At 39.2% G+C, this 21917-nt stretch overlaps 1 protein-coding gene across 4 annotated transcripts in view; it reads left to right on the forward strand.

Moving 5' to 3' along the window:
- LOC117721596 (uncharacterized) overlaps positions 1 to 21917 on the forward strand; it is a 145223-nt gene that overhangs the window by 79069 nt on the left and 44237 nt on the right. For 2 of the 4 annotated variants that reach the window (XR_013104353.1, XR_013104351.1), the window contains exons 42-49: positions 4294 to 4367; positions 5287 to 5380; positions 7066 to 7139; positions 8567 to 8663; positions 14705 to 14778; positions 16987 to 17080; positions 20250 to 20323; positions 21748 to 21841. Coding sequence is in view for 1 of the 4 variants with exons in the window: in XM_076913975.1 (XP_076770090.1) it covers positions 4294 to 4367; positions 5284 to 5380; positions 7066 to 7139; positions 8567 to 8663; positions 14705 to 14778; positions 16987 to 17080; positions 20250 to 20323; positions 21748 to 21841 (678 nt within the window). In the remaining 3 variants the exon portion in view is untranslated. Of the gene's footprint in view, positions 1 to 4293; positions 4368 to 5283; positions 5381 to 7065; positions 7140 to 8566; positions 8664 to 14704; positions 14779 to 16986; positions 17081 to 20249; positions 20324 to 21747; positions 21842 to 21917 lie in introns of those variants that run through there. The other 2 variants (XR_013104352.1, XM_076913975.1) reach the window with 1 other exon arrangement.

Raw genomic sequence — 21917 nt, forward strand, 5'->3', positions numbered from 1 at the left:
ATATTAATTATAAAGATTTCTTCCAATAGGTTATGGCTATGCAATAAGTCCTAGCTAATCCCCCCTGTTCCAACAAAACCACTACTTGTCCCTAGAAAGACAGACCATTATTAACTACATTACTCTCCAAGCTCAGGGAATAGGGGCGCTGACTCTTCTTTAACTTCTTCAAGCTGATTAAGGGCGTTGAGATTTTAGAAGAGGGGTGGGGGGAAGAGTAAGTTGATAAGCCTCTGATGCTGTGTCTTCACTGAATCCAGATGGAATTCCAGGACATCAGAGGTTTGAGCAGGTCTCCTTAGCTTGCTTGATGAGTAGATACACCAAGGCTGTGTATTCTGCAATATACAATTCTCAGAACAAGTTTTAGTATCAAGAAAAAAAAATTCCCACCCCAGGGGGCTGACATTTTTTTTTAAAGATGTTGGTTCTGAAGACTTTTTTTTTCCCCCGCTTGTTAAAAATGGTTGTAGTATTTACATTTCAGATTTTATCCCCTTAGCCTACTTCCTCCCACCACCCAGAAACCTCCTATCCCATCCCCCTCCTCATGCTTCTATGAGGCAGTGACCGCACCTACCCCCCCCTCACTATCCCCTCCCTGCCCTCACATCCCCCCCCCCAACTGTGTGTTCATTCTTTTTTTATGGGACCAAGAAACTCCTCTCCCACCTATGTCCAACAAGGCCATCCTCCCATACATATACCTCTGGAATCTTGGGTCCCTCCCTATGTGTTCCCAGGCTGGTGGTTTAGACCCTGGGGGGGGGGGGGGCTCTGGTTGTTTGGTATTGTTGCTTTCCACCTGGGGTCAATAACCCTTTCTGCTCCTTCAGTCCTCTCACTAAGTTCTCCATTGGGAAACCCCTGATCATATCAGTGGTTAATTGTGAACATCGTCCTCTGAGTGTGTTAGTCTTTGGCAGACCTCTAAGGAGACAGCTATATCATGTTCCTCACATTATGCACTTCTAGCCATCCACAACAGTGTTTAGCTTAGGTGACTGTACATGGGGTGAATACCCAGGTGGAATGGTCTCCTGATGGCCCCTCCTTCAGTTTCTGTTCCATGTTTTGTTTCCCTATTTGCTCCCTTGAGCATTTTTGTTTCTCGTTCTAAGTAGAACTGAGGCATCCCCTCTTGGTCTTCCTTCTTCATGAGCTTCATGTGGTCTGTGGGTTGAGTGTTCGCTAATCCAAGCTTTTGGGATAACATCTGTGAAGATATGTTTGTGTAACTATCTTCTTTTGGGGTTTTTGGAAGATTACTTTCTTGCTTTTTCTAGGTTGTAGTTTCCCTTTTTGTGTTGGAGTTTTCCACCAATTATTCTTTGAAGTGCTGGATTTGTGTTGAGATACTGTGTAAATTTGGATTTGTCATGGAATATTTTGGTTTCTGCATCAATAATGATTGACAGTTTTGCTGGGTATAGTAGTCTGGGCTGGCATTTTTGTTCTCTTAGGGCCTGTATGATATCAGTCCAGGATCTTCTGGCTTTTATGGTCACTGGTGAGAAGTCTGGTGTAATTCTTATAGGTCTGCCTTTATATGTTACTTTGCCTTTTTCCCTTACTGCTTTTAGTATTTTTTCTTTGTTTTGTACATTTGATATTTTGACTATTATATGGCGGGAAGTATTTCTTTTCTGGTCTAAACTATTTGGAGTTCTGTAAGCTTCTTGTATATTTATGGACATCTCTTTCTTTAGGTTAGGGAAGTTTTCCTCTATAATTTTGTTGAGGATATTTACTGGTCCTTTAAGTTGGGTGTCTTCCCCCTCATCTATACCTATTATCCTTAGGTTTGGCCTTCTCATTGTGTCTTGGATTTCTTGTATATTTTGGGTTAGTAGCTTTTTGTATTTTGCACTTTCTTTGACAGTTGTGTCAATGTTTTCCATGGTATCTTCTGCACATGAGATTCTCTCTTCCATCTCTTGTATTCTGTTGGTGATACTTGTGTCTATGACTCCTGATCTTTTTTTTTTTTAAGTTTTCTATCTCCAGGGTATTGTCCCTTTGTGATTTCTTTATTGTTTCTACTTCCATTTTTAGATCCTGCGTGGTTCTGTTTAATTCCTTTTCCCGTTTGGTTGCATTTTCTTGCAATTCCTTAAGGGACTTTTGGGTTTCCTCTTTAAGGGTTTCTATCTGTTTACCAGTGCTCTCCTTAAGTTCTTTGAGAGTGTTATTTATGTCTTTCTTAAAGCCCTCTATCATCATCATGAGAAGTGATTTTAATTCTGATTCCTGCTTTTCTGGTGTGATGGGGTGTTCAGGGCTTGCTCTGATGGGGGAGCTGGGTTCTGATGATGCCATATAACTTTGGTTTCTGTTGCTTAAGTTCTTGCTCTTGCCTTTTGCCATCTGGTTAACTCTAGTGCTGCCTGTACTTGCTGTCTCTGACTGAAGCCTGTCTTTCTAGTTATCTAGCTTGTGTCTGATCTCCTAGGGGTCCAGATGTCTCTGTGATCTTTTCCAGCTGCACTGATTACAGTGGTACCTCTAGGATGCCTCAGGATATGGTGCCTCCAAGGTAGTAGTCCAGCTAGGTGTCTGCTGTTCTGGGTGCAGTGTCTCCTCTAGAATATCTCAGGATATGTTGTCTGAAGCTCTGAGTTCATTTGTTCCTCTGTGGCTCTGGATTGAGTGGACCTTCCAGTATGTCTCAGGTGGAATCCGGGGTCCACACAACAGCAGACCTGGCAGAGGTCTGATCTAGGCCTCAGATCTGAGAACTAGTTTCTAAGACACTGTCCAAGTTAGAGCGCCTGGGATCCCTGCCTCCTCTGGGTTCTTGGAGGTTGGGGGCAGAGCTGCCACCCAAGATCTGCTCAGTGCTCTGGCCCAGACCGGAAGGAACCAGTGTTCCAGGCCGGGAGTGACTTCCTGGGTCCTTTTGGTTCCCAGTTACTCCCTGTTTAGGGCGGGCCCTGCTGTCTGCTTACCTAGGATACTGCCTGAGTTCGAGTGCCTGGGATCCCTGCTTCCTCTGGGTTCTTGGATGTTGGGGGCAGAGCTGCCACCCAAGATCTGCTCAGTGCTCTGGCCCAGACTGGCGATTTTTTTTCTTAAAGAGTTTCCTGAGCTAGACTTGCTAAAGGTTCTGGAACCTTTCCTGAGTTCAGGATTTCATGAGTTGTCAGTTTTTCATCCTACTCAATAATTTGTCTCCATTTTTTTACATGCCACTTAGAAATATTGTCCTTGTCATATCTTGAGTTGATCTGCCTCAGTTGAGAAAGCAAAAACTAATGTTCCCTTCCAATGTTAGTGTCCAAGCATCTTAACATTTATTGTAAATCTTAATTCCCTGCCTCCTTCTTCTCAGCCTTCCATTCCCAGCTATTGGCCGTCTCTACCAACTTCTTATGCATTGCTGAGACAGTAATGTCTCCCTCAACCCTACCTCTGTTTTCAGTCCTATCCACAAGGTGAAAATCTGTGACTCCCTCAGTATGCCTCACGTGCCACTTTACCATCCTGGTCACTATATCCCTGAACCCACTCATTAAGAGATGAGCCAAACAATACTCAAGTGAAGGCACTGCTGCAATATTTGTTCACCTCTTTAAATTCCAGAGCCAGAAACCAGTAAAATTCAATAAGAAAAATCAACTAAAATATTACTTTTTACAATTTTTTTATAAAAAGTTTTCTGTCCCAGAAATAAAATGCTTAGGTATGTAAGTAAACAATTTATACTTCAAAGGGGAACAAAATATTTGAAAATCAAATGAAGTGTTAAGGATGCCAGGAGGAAAACAGCCCATACTTACATAGGGAAAAAGAAACAGAATCAAGGGATATTTAACTTATTATGCTGAGTTTTAAGGTAATGAAAGACTTGTCAAACCCCTGAATATAAGTCGATGCAAGCATCGCAGAAGAGGCTCAGCAGACCAAGAATATGCCTAGGTGATCTGTGGTGTGTTACTCTTAGCGAGTACAGGAAAGTGTGCCCCGTGAGCACGTGTGAGTCATATTGACAGTTCTGTTGCTGAAGATGTGCTCATTCCTGTTTATTAGAACACTAAATGCACACACAAAAAGATGACTACGGTGACTCCTACTGTCTGTAAGATACACAAAGCTTTTGATGATGACATTTATTTCCCGAATCACAAAGTATCAGGTTGAATTATCAAGCTTATTTGAAGATTTTATTGCAAAATAAAAGTTCAACATTTTATTATTCCCCTTTTGAAAATTTTGTATCTATGGTACTGTACATGATCATGTTTGCTTCACTGCTTTCTTGACTGACTTTGACAACACGTATGTATTTGTCAGGACCCAAAACTGAACAGCTCTGGTCAGCGGAGGAACAGACAGGATGGCGTGGCAGTTATAAGAAGCAGTGGAAGGTATTCAGGGGTTTGCATTTTCAAGTGAAGATTCTTCTCACTGGCGAAGGCAGGGGTTCTTTGACATTGCACAGCCCTTAAGAGAAATGAGACCATCATCTAGCATTTAATTTAACATTCCTCTTCCTCTTTAGTTGTGCAATATATGCTGATTTCAGGAGCTATGGTAGCTAACTCCCTAAACCGTATCCTTAGATTTCTTGCACAATCCTTCAACTCTGCTCAAATTCCAACTACTTACAAAGTAAAAACATAAATCAATGGACTTATCTGTTCAGTCATTGCGTGAAGAAATAAAGACATGATTTAAAAGCATATGTAAGGATCCTCTATCATCTATCTGCCATCTATCTATCTATCTATCTATCTATCTATCTATCTATCTATCTATCTTTATCTATCCATCCATGTATCTATCTTTATCTATCCATCCTTCTATGTATCTATGTGTCTATCTATAAATCTATCTATGTATCTATCTGTGTATCTATCTATGTATCTATGTATCTATCTATGTATCTATCTATGCATCTATGTATCTATCTATCTATCTATCTATCTATCTATCTATCTATCTATCCATCCATCCATCCATCTACCCACATATCTACCCACCCATCTATCCATCTATCCATCTACCCATCTATCTATCTATCTATCTATCTATCTATCTATCTATCTATCTATCCATCCATCCATCTACCCACATATCTACCCACCCATCTATCCATCTATCCATCTACCCATCTATCTATCTATCTATCTATCTATCTATCTATCTATCTATCTATCCATGCCTGTTCTGAAGGGCATGCTTACTTTGTTTATATCTAGTTGCTTTAAGAAAAGAAATTGTGATGTTCTTGGAGAGTAGTTAGAAAATCTCTGTGCAATTCCTTACCAATCTTAATTTTAGCAGGTTATATTTGAGAGACTTCAACTGAAACGGAATGCTCGAGTGTCAATAGACTCACCCCAAATTGTAAAAAATACAAGAGCTGCTGAATACAGAGGTAAGAACTCTATTAGTGGTCATAGCAAGGGATGCTTGTTAAAAACAGGAAAATGGAGCTGTTCTCTTCACCAGAGACAATTGCCCAGCTAAGATTCATGAATTAAAAACTTAGTCTTAACTGACAGTAATCTGAATCTTTTCAAGCCTCTGACAGAGGTTACATCATTGAAAATTTCCCTGAGAGAGTTGACATGTGATTGGAAATATTAATGTCTTTATTCAATATGAGAAGTATTAGGAAATGGAAGAGTGTTTAAAAAGAAGAAACAAAGACTAAAATAGAAAAAGTTGCAGGGATTAAATGAAAGCAGTCAGGCAGATGTGTATAGGGGAGAGTATGCTAATCAATTCTTTATAAAATGAAGGGTAGCTGTATTAGAAAGATAGGGAGAAAAAGTGTAAGATAGCACAGGAGCACCAGACTGTGAGAGCCTAAAATCAGAAGTCACCATGTATCCTGAAAGCCTCAGTTCCAGAAGGACACTGGGGCTGGAAAACTGGGTTTTGCAGTTTTAGGTTTTCTTCACAGTAGCTGAACTGAACAGAAGCAGCTGTGGCCAGTCAAATATGTGAGTAAGTTAATGTCATGTGATTCTGCTCCTCCATTCAAAACATCCGTTCTCTGCCCCCGCCCTGCATACACACTCCTGTGCTTTCTTCCTCTTTATCTTCATAAACTCAGCATTTATAAGTCACCTCAGACAATACCTGTGTTTGGTCAACATTGTCTCATTTCTCTACATTCCCCAAGTCTCAGAGCATAAACCTAGTAAAAACTCAAGAAGGGATCTTTGAGTAGAGTATGACAGTACTTATACAACTGATTATTGTCATCATGAGGCCATGAGCAAAGGAGTTAAATCTAAAGGAATAATTGACAACTTCAATGAAAATGAAAATTTGAAAACTGAGCAAACCTCTAAGACGGTTAAATGTATACATACTGACTGGATGCCATAAGGAAGACAGGAGATACTGTGCTGAGTTTTATTCGGAGGAAGAAGCTGGTCAAGAAATAAAGCAGAAGTATTTCAGACAGGAAGGAGATAAGAAGTGTAAGAAGCTGTAATTTGATTAAGAAAATGCCTGGAAACAATTCTGTCACCAGGTAGAGAATGTGTGGTGTGGCTACATGAGATTCCATGTACCTACCAACTCTACTTCCAGAGTTGTGTTAGTTTCTGTTTACTGGAGCCACTTGTGTGTGTATCTTTAACACATATGCTTAACTTCAACATTGTACCTCCTCCTATGTGTGTATTTGGTATATGACTCTAGATAATTTAAAAATTTCTCAAGCCAGTAAATATTTAGTTGATATTTACTATTTTAAGCGGAATTTTAAGTGGAAATGAGCATCTTATTGTTAAATTAAAAATCTAATTCTGCTGGGTGGTGGTGGCGCACGCCTTTAATCCCAGCACTTGGGAGGCAGAGGCAGGCGGATTTCTGAGTTCAAGGCCAGTCTGGTCTACAGAGTGAGTTCCAGGACAGCCAGGGCTACACAGAGAAACCCTGTCTCGAAAAACCAAAAATATATATATATATATATATATATATATATATATATATATATATATAATTCTTCATTACTTTTTTTTTGACATCTGCATCACCAGTTAAATAGACAGTAATGGTTACTGTCCTCATGTCTGATTTTAACTACACATATGTATCTCTCAGGAGCCATGACAATCCAACAAAGGCCAGAGGAGGACCAGACAGGATGGTACGCAACTGATAAGACGCAGCAAAAGGTATCAGAACTTTACATTTTTATATTAAGAGTCTTCTCAGTGATGAATATTTAACACAGGGTGTGTGAGATACAAGTCACAATGTGCTGGAGAATAAAGAGATAATTTTCTAATGGTTAATTTTAGAAGCTTTTGTCAACTGTGCCATGCATAACATTTTCAGTATCCACAGGAACTAATTCTTTAAAGTCCTATCCTTGGGTTTCTTTCACAATCTTTTCTTATTGCTGGAGTTCCATTTCTATAACATCTTACCTAGTACAGAGATAGACCAAATTTGAACTGGTGACTAATTAGTTTAAAGTAGTAACTGTAGAAGAAGTAACCCTTCCAAACCTGATTAATGCTTTGATGTTCATTTCCAATAACTGAAAATTCACCCAAGAACAGCAACAGCATAATAAAGGGTAAGGTTTTATTTTTCTTTGGACTCTTGCTGCTTTCATGGTCTCAGGTGTGCATCAGAATATGGATGTACACTGGACCCCACCAAAACTAAATAGAACATTATCTTCTAGACAGGGCTCTCTGGTGTTACGTTTTATAGCAGTAACTTTTAATTTCTTTGTTAATTCCATAAGGGACATCAGCAATTTAACAAAATTTTACACACAGACTTTGCTTGGTGTTAGAATACATTTGGATAGGCATTCAGCTCTAAAGTTGAAATTAAAAGGATAGATCCCAGAAAGGCTGGTATACACCTATGACTTAGTTTTAGTGCATAGGAAGCTGAAACTGCAGAATCATCTCAAAAAAAAAAAAATAAAAATAAAAACACATGAAGAATGAAGTTAGAGCTACAGCTTACCCACCAAATACATTCTGGTACTTAAGAAATCAACATTATACATGTATTCTATGCAGTAAATATATATATAAGACAGAAAAAGTAGCCCTAACAAAGACAGGCAAATGGGGTTTTTCAACAATGTCACCAATGATAATGTGTATGAGCATACATAGATATGTTCAAATCAAGTGATTTTTATGATTATTGCAAACACTACTAGTTTTGACAGCAAAAGGAGAATAAGATTTGTATGTATATGTATGTATATGCATGCCTACACACATATTGCCTATTCAAATCTAATGATTTTTTGTGATTATTGCAAAGATTAATTAGGTATTTTGAAGTTAACTTCATGTTTAAAGATGCACAGTGCAGATTCTCAGTGTATGATGATGACTCCTCTGGACTTCTGTGGTCAGTTACCATATGAAGGAAAGTCCAAACATTATGGAGAAAGCATCAATAAGAATCTTGTCACTTGATTTATTTATTTATTTATTTATTTATTTATTTATTTATTTATTCTTTCTGTACATTCATCCTTTATTTATATCTAGTTGCCTTTAGTCTAGCTAATATTTAGGAAAGTTGTTAGGAAACCTGCAGAGCTCCTTATGGTTATTCATTTTAGCAGCCTGTCTTTGAGCAACTTCAGTGGAGATGCAGTGCTCAAACGTCTGTGGATCCTGAAGAAAGTGGAGACAATACAGGAGCCTCTCCAGAGAAAGGTGAGGGCATTGTTAATAAGAAGTCATTTGAAAGAGTTATTATTAAAAGAGGAAGATACAGGCACCTTTTGTTCAGCATGTTCATTTTACTTAAAATAGTAAAGTGGTAAATACGTTAATCTTTATTTCTTCCTAAGCTTCTAAAGGAAGTTACATTGCAAATGTTGGTAAGCAAAAGTAGGATCCAAGTCATCTGAGTTTTTGTCTAAAATGAGAAATTTTAGGAAATGGAAGAGTATTTAGGAAGAGGGAACACAGATTTAAATGGGAAGAACTGTAGGCAGTGGGAGATGAGGTCATTGTATACAGATGAGAGCTTCATTACAAAATGAAAGGAGAGTTTGTATTAGAAATATAGGAAAAAATAAAACAGAAGCATCAAAGAGTCTCTAAGAGACTAAGAGTACTTGGAACTAGAAGTGGAGTGCAATCTCTACAGGATCAGGGCTGTTCTCTACTCAGAACAACCCAAGGACACCAGTCTCCGCGGAAGTGCAGAGTGTGTACCTGTGGTGCAGGCTGCTCGGGGTTTTGCAGGGCAGAAAAGCATTGGAACGGGAGATATCACGATCATGACCATCCTCCAGCACTCTCAAAGCGTTAGGCAACAGCAGAGGCTGGGGTGCTGATCTGATCACACATTTTATAACATTTTAAAACTCCCGTTAGGATATTACCAGGTAAATTAGTGTTCCTATCTGAGTTTCTCAGCTCACCTCAAGGCTTTTTGGTCCTTAAAACTTGAGCCAACTTGCAGAGGTTGGTTGGGAAGAATGGATAGGAAGAACAGCAGGGAATTAGAGATGTGATGGATGTGTGTGTGCAGAAGTTCTAGCCAGAGGAGGGGAACAAGAGGAATATACAGGAAGGAGGCTAAAATGACAGTAAGGGTGTCTGAAAAGAAGCATACTGTTGGCTATCTGCTTGAAAAGAAAAACATATGTCTGTATAAAATATATACATATTTTTCATATGAAACATTTCATAAAATTATACATCTATATATTTTTTCATTTGGGCCGACAATGCTATCTTCAAGAGACAAAAACTTCCTGACAAAACCATCAAAATTAGGCATGAGAAATCTTCTATTGAGTTGTTGGTTAGGGTTGTCCAAGAGGAGACCCTGGGTCCTGAAGTGCTTGGTGCTTTCAGTAACAGATATTTACATTCTTTTTTTCTTTTTCTTTTTTTTTTTTATTAGATATTTTATTTACACTTCAGATGCCATCCCCTTTTCCCCCCTTAAAAAACCCCTATCCCATGCCCCCTTTTCCTTTTTGCATTTATACATTTTTTTAAAAATAATGTTAATCATAAGCCTTATAAGTTTGGAGTTGTTCAATCAGAGGTGTAACCCACTGACCGACCTAGATATAACAACTATCTTTGACTGGTGGAGATACATGAATATCTGCCTCCCTGTCTCCCCCCTTTCTCTCTTTCATCACCTAGCTTCTCCTCTCCTCCTTCTCTTCTTATTCCTTTTCTTCCTCTCAGTACTCCTCCTACCTTAGCTTCTCCTACACATCACCCTTCCTGTTAAAATGAAACTTTTCTCTCAAAATACAATTAGAGCATAATTATGCCAATTTGTACCAGTGAGGTACAAGATAGTCCTAATACCCCATCCATCCTTTTGTTGACTAATCAGCACCTTTGTCATTTATCCTAACTAAAACATTTAGTTCTGAACCTGGCTTTAGGATGAATGTCAGCTGACGACCATCCACTCAAATCTTTTCTTTTATGGTAAATAGCTGTAAGTTTTCAACCCCATCAGAAATCCAGAATGACTGAGTTAACTATAATTGTGGGAAGCACAAAGCATAGCTTCTAAAACTTAGCCAATTTATAGAGACCTCTGAACACCTGAAAAGCCCCTATACTACCGAACGTTGGAGCATCAAATCTTCAGCCTTCTGGCCCAGAATCATCTGACAGACCTTGGTGATGCAGGATTATTAAGGACTGATTACTCTGTCTAGGCAGATGTAATCAGTCGACTATTCTGCATGTGTGTCCTTTTCTGGACAGTAATTTGTCTGTAGATGGAGAGAGGCAATTCTTGCCTAGTGGCTGTTACCACACAACTGGAGTAACTCCAAGGATGCTCAATTTCTTCTTAGAATCCACGACAGGAAGCTGTCAGGAGCAGACAGGTCTCTAATCAATATGAACATTAATATATAAATATTTGTAGCGTCAGTTCTATGGACTTCTGATGTTTTGAAAACCAACTATCCATGTAAGGTAACCTGGACTGTTGTCTGTTCACTCCTCTCAGCTATTTCTAAATAAAATATGGGAAACACCCTAACAATAAACTCAAAAATATGAATTTGCTATAGTCCCTTAACTCATAGGTTAACCATCCCAAATCAGTTAAAAAGGTTAAAAAAGGGCTGGGTCTAGGCATTGTAGTACTAAATGTGTTATACAGGCACAATGCCCATGAGAGTATCAATATTCATCTCATTTTTATATTAATAAGAGGCTCGTACCAATGAAAACCTTAAATTTGAGATCAAAGTAAATTTTGTACCATTTAAGAAATTGTAACTTCATCTTGATAATAATTATACAGATTTCTACCAATAGGTTATGGCTATGCAATAAGTCCTAGCTAATCTCCCCTGTTCCAACAAAACCACTACTTGTCCCTAGAAAGACAGACCATTATTAACCACATTAGTCCCCAAGCTCAGGGAATAGGGGCGATGACTCTTCTTTAACTTCTTCATGCTGATTAAGGGTGTTGAGATTTTAGAAGAGGGGTTGGGGGGGAAGAGTAAGTTGATAAGCCTCTGATGCTGTGTCTTCACTGAATCCAGATGGAATTCCAGGACATCAGAGGTTTGGGCAGGTCTGCTTAGCTTGCTTGATGAGTAGATACACCAAGGCTGTGTATTCTGCAATATACAATTCTCAGAACAAGTTTTAGTATCAAGAAAAAAAAAATTTCCCACCCCCAGGGGGCTGACATTTTTTTTTTTAAAGATGTTGGTTCTGAAGACTTTTTTTCCCCGCTTGTTAAAATTGGTTGTGTTTACATTTCAGATTTTATCCTCTTAGCCTACTTCCTCCCACCACCCAGAAACCTCCTATCCCATCCCCCTCCTCATGCTTCTATGAGGCAGTGACCGCACCTACCCCCCCCCACTATCCTCTCCCCACCCTCACATCATTCCCCCCCACTGTGTGTTCATTTTTTTTTTATGGGACCAAGAAACTCCTCTCCCACCTATGTCCAACAAGGCCATCCTCCCATACATATACCTCTGGAGTCTTGGTTCCCTCCCTATGTGTTCCCAGGATGGTGGTTTAGACCCTGGGGGGCTCTGGTTGTTTGGTATTGTTGCTTTCCACCTGGGGTCAATAACCCTTTCTGCTCCTTCAGTCCTCTCACTAAGTTCTCCATTGGGAAACCCCTGATCATATCAGTGGTTAATTGTGAACATTGTCCTCTGAGTGTGTTAGTCTTTGGCAGACCTCTAAGGAGACAGCTATATCATGTTCCTCACATTATGCACTTCCAGCCATCCACAACAGTGTTTAGATTAGGTGACTGTACATGGGGTGAATACCCAGGTGGAAAGGTCTCCTGATGGCCCCTCCTTCAGTTTCTGTTCCATGTTTTGTTTCCCTATTTGCTCCCTTGAGCATTTTTGTTTCTCGTTCTAAGTAGAACTGAGGCATCCCCTCTTGGTCTTCCTTCTTCATGAGCTTCATGTGGTCTGTGGGTTGAGTCTTCACCAATCCAAGCTTTTGGGCTAACATCCGTGAAGATATGTTTGTGTAACTATCTTCTTTTAGGGTTTTTGGAAGATTACTTTCTTGCTTTTTCTAGGTTGTAGTTTCCCTCCTTGTGTTGGAGTTTTCCACCAATTATTCTTTGAAGTGCTGGATTTGTGTTGAGATACTGTGTAAATTTGGATTTGTCATGGAATATTTTGGTTTCTCCATCAATAATGATTGACAGTTTTGCTGGGTATAGTAGTCTGGGCTGGCATTTGTGTTCTCTTAGGGTCTGTATGATATCGGTCCAGGATCTTCTGGCTTTTATGGTCTCTGGTGAGAAGTCTGTTGTAATTCTTATAGGTCTGCCTTTATACGTTACTTTGCCTTTTTCCCTTACTGCTTTTAGTATATTTTCTTTGTTTTGTACATTTGATATTTTGACTATTATATGGCGGGAAGTATTTCTTTTCTGGTCTAAACTATTTGGAGTTCTGTAAGCTTCTTGTATATTTATGGACATCTCTTTCTTTAGGTTAGGGAAGTTTTCCTCTATAATTTTGTTGAGGATATTTACTGGTCCTTTTAGTTGGGAGTCTTCCCCCTCATCTATACCTATTATCCTTAGGTTTGGCCTTCTCATTGTGTCTTGGATTTCTTGTATATTTTGGGTTAGTAGCTTTTTGTATTTTGCATTTTCTTTGACAGTTGTGTCAATGTTTTCCATGGTATCTTCTGCACATGAGATTCTCTCTTCCATCTCTTGTATTCTGTTGGTGATACTTGTGTCTATGACTCCTGATCTTTTTTTTAGGTTTTCTATCTCCAGGGTATTGTCCCTTTGTGATTTCTTTATTGTTTCTACTTCCATTTTTAGGTCCTGCATGGTTCTGTTTAATTCCTTTTCCCGTTTGGTTGCATTTTCTTGCAATTCCTTAAGGGATTTTTGTGTTTCCTCTTTAAGGGTTTCTATCTGTCTACCAGTGCTCTCCTTAAGTTCTTTGAGAGTGTTATTTATGTCTTTCTTAAAGCCCTCTATCATCATCATGAGAAGTGATTTTAATTCTGATTCCTGCTTTTCTGGTGTGATGGGGTGTTCAGGGCTTGCTCTGATGGGGGAGCTGGGTTCTGATGATGCCATGTAACTTTGGTTTCTGTTGCTTATGTTCTTGCTCTTGCCTTTTGCCATCTGGTTAACTCTAGTGCTGCCTGTACTTGCTGTCTCTGACTGAAGCCTGTTTTTCTAGTTATCTAGCTTGTGTCTGATCTCCTAGGGTCCAGAAGTCTCTGTGATCTTTTCCAGCTGTACTGATTATAGTGGTACCTCTAGGATGCCTCAGGATATGGTGCCTCCAAGGTAGTAGTCCAGCTAGGTGTCTGCTGTTCTGGGTGCAGTGTCTCCTCTAGAATATCTCAGGATATGTTGTCTGAAGCTCTGAGTTCATTTGTTCCTCTGTGGCTCTGGATTGAGTGGACCTTCCAGTATGTCTCAGGTGGAATCCGGGGTCCACACAACAGCAGACCTGGCAGAGGTCTGATCCAGGCCTCAGATCTGTGAACTAGTTTCTAAGACACTGTCCAAGTTAGAGCGCCTGGGATCCCTGCCTCCTCTGGGTTCTTGGAGGTTGGGGGCAGAGCTGCCACCCAAGATCTGCTCAGTGCTCTGGCCCAGACTGGAAGGAACCAGTGTTCCAGGCCGGGAGTGACTTCCTGGGTCCTTTTGGTTCCCAGTTACTCCCTGTTTAGGGCGGGCCCTGCTGTCTGCTTACCCAAGATACTGCCTGAGTTCGAGCACCTGGGATCCCTGCTTCCTCTGGGTTCTTGGAGGTTGGGGACAGAGCTGCCACCCAAGATCTGCTCAGTGCTCTTGCCCAGACTGGAAGGAACCAGTGTTCCGGGCCGGGAGTGACTTCCTGGGTCCTTTTGGTTCCCAGTTACTCCCTGTTTAGGGTGGGCCCTGCTGTCTGCTTACCTAAGATATTGCCTGAGTTCGAGAGCCTGGGATCCCTGCTTCCTCTGGATTCTTGGAGGTTGGGGACAGAGCTGCCACCCAAGATCTGCTCAGTGCTCTGGCCCAGACTGGAAGGACAGATATTTACATTCTATCTCTGGAGGATGAACAAGGGCAATAGCAAGAGTCTGTAAGCTTATGTGATCATGCATACTTTACTTTTTGTTTCTTTTTTATTGGATATTTTATATATTTACATTTTAACTGCATGCCTGTAGTTCAGTTAAGTAGATGGTCATGGTTATTTCTCTGCCCTCATGTCTGATTTTAATGAACCACATGCATTTCTCAGGAGCCACAACCATCCAACTAAAGTCAGAGGAGGACCGGACAGGATGGTATGCCGTTGAGAAGAAGCAGCAAAAGGTACTCAGAACTTTACATTTTCATATTAAGAATCTTCTCAGTGATGAGTATTTAACATAAGGTGAGTGAGATACAAGTCACATTGTGCTGGAGAATAAAGAAATTATTATCTAATGATTAATTTTAGAACCTTTTGTCAACTGTGCATGCATAATGTTTTCAGAATCTATAGTAACTAATTCCTCCAAGTCCTATTCTTGGATTTCTTTCACAACCTTCTCTTATTGCTGCTGTTCCATTCCTATAATCTTATCTTGTATATAGAGAGGGCAAATTTGAACTGGTGACTGAGTAGTATGAAGTAGAAACTGTAGAAAAGTGAACCTTCCTGAACCTGAATAATGTTCACTCTCAATGACTGAAAACTCACCCAAGATATCCTAATAACCAGCAGCATAGCAGAGAGTAAAAGTCTATCTATCTATCTATCTATCTATCTATCTATCTATCTATCTATCTATCTATCTAATTTTGGACTCTTGCTACCTTCATTATCTCAGTTTTTCATAAGAACAGGGATGTATACTGGACCCCACCAACAATAAATAGAACCCCATCTTCTTGAGTGTAGTATTTGGTGTCAGGCTCCACATTTGACAACCCACTGTTATCATTATTTCAGCGATGAACATCAGCAAACATAAGAAACTCCCACACACTGATTTTGCCCAATATTATAATACATTGAGCGTTTAATCTCCACTTAAAGTCTTGCCTGACTTAGTTTGTATATGTAATGTGTGGGAAACAGTGACAGACATATGCTATCCAGGCACAGCAATGATGCATACTGCCTTGCTGTGGCCATTTTATCTTCCCTGACCTTGAATAATCTGCAGTTAGTATCTTTTAAGTGCCCTCCTGTTACAGAGTGGAAAGAACAGAGTCAGTTCTGCATTGGGAGAGCAGCCAAAGGAGAAACCAGAGCATCCTTACAGCTTCTGTTAGCAAAGGTTTCAGCTGAGACCTTTCAGGAAGGTTGCATTTGGAAGTTGCTCTCTGTACAAGTCCATCCTTATTATGGCATCTATGCTTCCCCCTGAAAGAGAAGCAAGAAGTCTTGGGAAATTCTAGAAGAAGGATATGTGAACATAGAAATCACTAAAAAGTAACTCTTTTTTTTTTTTAAAAAAGTATTTTATTTTAGATCTTAAAATGATAACCCAGAATAGTAATCACAATCCATCTATTGTCAACTTCACACATACTGGTAACTCTTGTGCCCACATGAAAACAACAACTAGGTGATAATAATGCCTAACAGGATACAGTTCTCCTTCATACAACTTCACATCCATAAGTTTAGGTGGATGAAATCTTGCCCTAATGTTACCATTCCTTTAATTCCAGTTAATATCATTCATCACAGAATTTAGCTTCATTCAACTTCCTGGTTAAATTTTCTCAAAAAGTAACTCTTATCAGATAAGTCAGATATATATTTTTTTTATCAAGGGAACAAAATCATGCCAGTCAATGCCTGTCACATTTCAGGAACTTATCTTTAAAGTTCTTTTGTGCCATTACTTATGAATGTCCTTGTAATTTTAAAAAGTCTCTCTTAATTTGGAAAACTTTCATGGGATGTCTTACATTTTTATGTAGCTGTAAGGTAAGGAGGCTTTCTCCATATGGCCCATGTAGCCGGTTACTTGTAAAAATGTTAGCCTGTATTTAATCCCAAGAGGACCAACTAAAACGGTACACAGTTTATCCTCAGCTTACATTATAAAGCTTATATCACATATGGCTTTTATTATTAATTACATTTTAAGATTTATTATTATTTATATTACATATAAAGCTTACATTATAAAGGCTCCTTTCCTTTGACACAAAATGTTTCTGTTCATGGAGGTCTTATCAATGTCCCATTCTGTCATAGCAAAAGAATAAGATTTGTTTAAAAATTGGGTGTTTATGTGGTGACAGATACTAGCCAGGCATTCCGAAGTTAACTCTTGTTTAAAGATGCACATTGCAGACTCCTCTGGCCATGATGATGTCTCCTCTGGACTTCTGCAGTCAGTTACCCATGAAGAAAAATGCAGACGTGATATAGAAAGCACAAATAAGGATGTTGTGTTTTGTTTTCCTGTACACAATCTTCTATTTATATCTAGTTGCTTTCGATAAGGAAGTCTAAGTGTATCCGGTAAAGTGTTAGAAAATCTCTGTGCAGGTCCTTACCGACATTCATTTTGTCAGCCCATTGTTGAGCGATTTCAACCAAGGTGGAATACTAGAGTGTCTTTCAATCCTGAAGAAAGTGGAGAAAACACGAGAGTTGCTGAAGAGAAAGGTGAGCTGTATGAAAATGTATATGACCCAATAATTATAAAACAGACCACTTGGGGAGAGAATGTGGACTCCTCTGATGAATAGCCATTGTTCAAACTAATTCCAAGGCTTTTAAACTTAATGTTGACAGTGTTTCTTTGTCTGATCACAGTTCCAGTGTTAGTCTGCTGCCCATTAGTTGTCATCTCCACACACCAACCACCACATGGTTCATGAAGGTATCAAAGCCCTACAGTATAGTATGGCTTGGACATGTCTGTCATCAACTTGAGTGACAGCTTTGTCTTAGTTAGGGTTTCTATTCCCGTGAAGAGAGGCCATGAACAAGACAATTCTTATAAGGGACAACATTTAATTGGGCCTGGCTTACAGTTTCAGAGGTTCAGTCCATTATCATCATGGTAGGAAGCATAACAACATCCAGGCAGACACAGTGCTGGAGAAGGAGCCATGAGTTTTACATCCTGATCCAAAGGCAGCCAGGAAGAGACTTTCTCTTTCACCCTGGGTGGAGCTTGAGCATAGTACCTCAAGGCTCACCCCCACAGTGAGACACTTCCTCCAACAAAGACACACCTCTTAATAGTGTCACTTCCTGTGGGCTAAGAATTCTAAGGAGACTGGGGGCTTAGTCTACTCAAATGACCACAGCTTCTTGTTCATAAATTTACTCAGCATATGACGATATGTCTTACTTATAGCAGCTCCTCAGTGGACTTGGCACAATTTAGAAGGCACATTTAAAAAATATTCTTACTAATTCCTTGAGAACCCCATTAAATGTGTTTCGATTCCATTCACCCATTTCCAACATAAAAAGCTCAGAATATATAAAACAGTATTCAACAATAATAACTCTGCTAAAGGTGTCACTACTTCTGACTTCAAGTTGTACTCTAGAATTATAGAACTATAAGCATCATGGTACTGGTGTAAAGGAGACAAATTGAACAATGGAGAAGCAATAAGGGTCCAAAAAAAGAAGCCCACTGTCTTTTATAACTGTCCAGTTTTTGACAAAGATGTCAAAATTATGCATTGGGGAAAATACAGCATTTTTAACAGACAGTGTTGGCTAAAGCAGATATATACATGGAGAAGAATAAAGCTATATCCTTCTCTTTCCACCAAGTGAGTGACCTCACCAAAAGACTGAATACCTTGAGTTTGGCAGAGGTGTAAAGACAAGGCTATGCTTAAAATTACAGGCATAGGTAAGAACTTTCTGAGCAGGACTTCAGTAACACAGGGATTAGGAACAGCCATTGACAAGCGAGACCACCACTACAGAACTTCTGCGTAGTGAAGGATATCATTTCAGTGAAGAAGAAGCCTAGACAAAAAGTCTTTACTCATTATACCTGTGACACGATGTTAGTGACTATAGCACACACAATCTTCTCTGATAGTCTATAAAGGTACAGTGTTTATTCCTGAACAAATATGCTTGCAAGCAACATTAAAAGGAATGACCAGGACAGACACATATATATACCTCCCCACCCATACACACACACACACACACACACACACACACACACACACACACACACACACATGCATGCACGTAAACAGACATGCATACAACCCCCCTCCCAGTTTAAATTGATTTACTTATGACAGGGATACAGTATCTTTACTAGACACCACAGGCTAATAAATAAGACCTAATAGTTGGCAACTGAGAGGCAAAGACAAAAGCATTAGAAGCTATTGCCATTACTTGGTTCTTCTCAACCACTTTACAGTAAGACCCTATACCTGAAGACACCACATAGTTAATTAAAGAACACAGAGAACTCTAGGTGCTACTTATACAGGAGCATCATTTCTGCTGGCTAGCATTCATAGGCTGGGATATGCTATGCATGCTACTGTAGAAGAAAGGTTACCGTCAATATTATCTAGCTGTGAACCCTGTGATCTACAATGACTAGCCTAACAAGATATGGTGTCATAGGAGCAGGAATTTTAAAGGAGTAATCAACCACTTTCTGACAAGATTTAAGGCCTAAGTCACAAAAAAGCCATATACCTGCTATTATTATTGGCCCAAGAACCTGTGGCTAGACAAGTCCTAAGCCCTTGATGAGAATGTACTATTATTCTTTGCTAAATGGATATAGTATTAAAACAATATTTAATTATTTATTACAATACACATAAATTAGTACACTTTTTAATCCTCCTCTGACATGCTTCTTCTTTCAGTAGATGATGAATTACACAGAGGCACACCACTGGTCAACAGACAGTAAGACTGTGTCACATTGAAACCTAAACGGTACATTTATACCATCACTTCCTCTAGTGTCTCAAGGATCTTGAGGAAGAGTGAATGGAAAGATTACAAGAGCCAGGAGGTAGTGGATGAATGCAGAAAACAGAATTTTTCAGACATAGCAGAGTATTCTACATGTAAACTTAGTGCCTGTGATAGCAGGCAGAAGACCCACACAAGTTCTAAAATCTCACCATGGAGAGAGGAAGTTGATATGATGTTCTACCCCTAGCTGAGGAGCTATTTGAAGTCAAAAGATACTGGTAGGAGAGTCAGTATCCTTTAAGGGTATTATCCTCTCAAGTGTGGTTGACAGCATCCCATTCACTCTTGATTACTTACACAGCACAAATCAAAGTCCAAAAATGATGACCAGTTAAAAAGTTACAACCTCTCAAACTTCTAAATTTAGAAATTATATTGAGAGTGTCATTGAGAGAGGCAAAGTATGACTAATAGTTTCAAGTGCGATTACCAAAGTCTTGGGTTAACATGAAACTATTTTAGGAAATGGAAGAATAAGAAGAGGGAACACTGATTGGGATAAGAGAAGTGATTGCATGTGATTTCATGTACCTACCAATTCTGTTTGCAGAGTCGTGCTAGCTTCTGTTGACTGGAAACACTTGTGGATGAGCCTTTGTCTTTAATGTCAACATTGTGTCTCCTCTTGTATGTCTGCTTGGTGTATGAATCTCTAGATAATAACATTTTCCAAGCCAGTAAACATCTAGTTGAATTTTAAGCAGAAATGAGCATTTAATTGTTAAAATAAAAATCCAATTCTTCCTTGCTTCATTTTCAACATCTGTATCACCAGTTAAGTAGATGGTCATGGTTATTTCCCTGCCCTCACATCTGATTTTAACTACACATCTGTATCTCTCAGGAGCTACGACAGTGCAACTAAGGCCAGAGGAGAACCAGATGGGACGGGATGGCAGTGACAAGATTCAGTGGAAGGTATTCAGGACTTGACACTTTTTTTTTTAAAGATTGTTTTTACTAGTGAATGTCTACAACAGGCTGAGGCAGTTATAAGTTACAGCATCCTAGTGAAACATCATGTCTCACTATCATAATAAAATCATGTCTAGCGTATGACATCTAATTTCAGAACACATTGTCTGTTGTGCCGTGCATATCAGTAACTAACTCCCTCTCAGCTTTCTGCTTGGATTTCTTTCATCACAACTTTTTCTAATTACTGGATATCCATTTCTATAATGTCTCAGGACAAAGATAGGCCGAACTGAACTGAAGACTCAGCAGTTTAAAGTATGAACAGTAGAAGAGTGATCCCTCCTAATCCTGATCATCCCCAATAGTTGAACATTCTAACAAGACAATATATAAGTATAGAGATCTATTGTGACACTCTGTTGTCAAAGTATCTCTTGACACCAAAAGAGACTAAACTTTTGCTGGCCCTTGCAGCCAAATTAATAATATGCCTTAAAAATCATTTACCACTATGTACTTAGTGTGTTATCTGTCCTATTACATACTCAGCCCACTTAAGCTTAGTCAGCCTTGTTGTATTTTTATTCATTAATTCACAGAAATCACTAAAGTGTTTCTCCTCATCCTCAGTGTCTTTATATCATCAGTTGGCAGCAGGAGAGAAAATAACCACCAGTCGCTTACATCCCCAAGGCATGTGGACATAGATGTGGCCCTCAGTGCCAGTCACATTGTAGGAGCTTAGTTTTAAAAACTTCTTGTGTTCTGTCACTTACGAATGCTTTACATAGTTTTCATTATTCTTTCTTAAGTTAAAAAACTTACATGGGATATATAATTTTCTGATGCTTTTATTTAACCTGGTAACCTAAAGAAGTTTTCCATATGATGTGGTCTCTGTATGTAATGAGATCTCTTCTTGCTGAAAGCATTGACTTTTAATATATTTATAATGTTAATTTTATAACAATGATCAGGGAAATTCCAAGAGGACATGTAGAAAGGCTCCTTTCTTGACTATTTTTTGTTTGTTTTGCAACAAAACCTACTTCTGTCCATGAAAAGCATCCCAGTGTCCAATTCTATAACAGCAAAAGGAGAATGAGATTTGTTTTCATATACATTTTCAAAATTCTGTTGGTTGTGATTATTGCAAATAATCTAGGTATCCTGAAGCTAACTTCTTGTTCAAAGATGCACGGTATAGACTCTTACATAACTGTGTCTCCTCTAGACTTGTATGGTCAATTTCCAAATGAGAGAAAATACAGATGTATTTAGAGAGCATATGTAAGGATCTGTATTCAAAATGTGTTTTTGGTTTTCTACACTGGTGACTTTAACTTACATGTGATTGATTCTGAGAAAGGAAAAGGTGATGTTAGGAAACATTGGCAGCTCCTTACTGATGCTCATTTTATCAGCCAATCCTTGAGCGACTTCAGCTGAAGTGGAGTGCCCGTGTGTCTGTGGGTCCTGAAAAAAGCAGAAGACACAGAGAAGCTGGTGAAGGGAAAGGTGAGAACTCTGTTATGGAGACTCATTGTTGGGCTGCAGAGATGGCTCAACCATTAAAGGCAAGGCTCACAACCAA

Source organism: Arvicanthis niloticus, chromosome 16 (assembly GCF_011762505.2).
Source record: "Arvicanthis niloticus isolate mArvNil1 chromosome 16, mArvNil1.pat.X, whole genome shotgun sequence".
NCBI lineage: Eukaryota > Metazoa > Chordata > Mammalia > Rodentia > Muridae > Arvicanthis > Arvicanthis niloticus.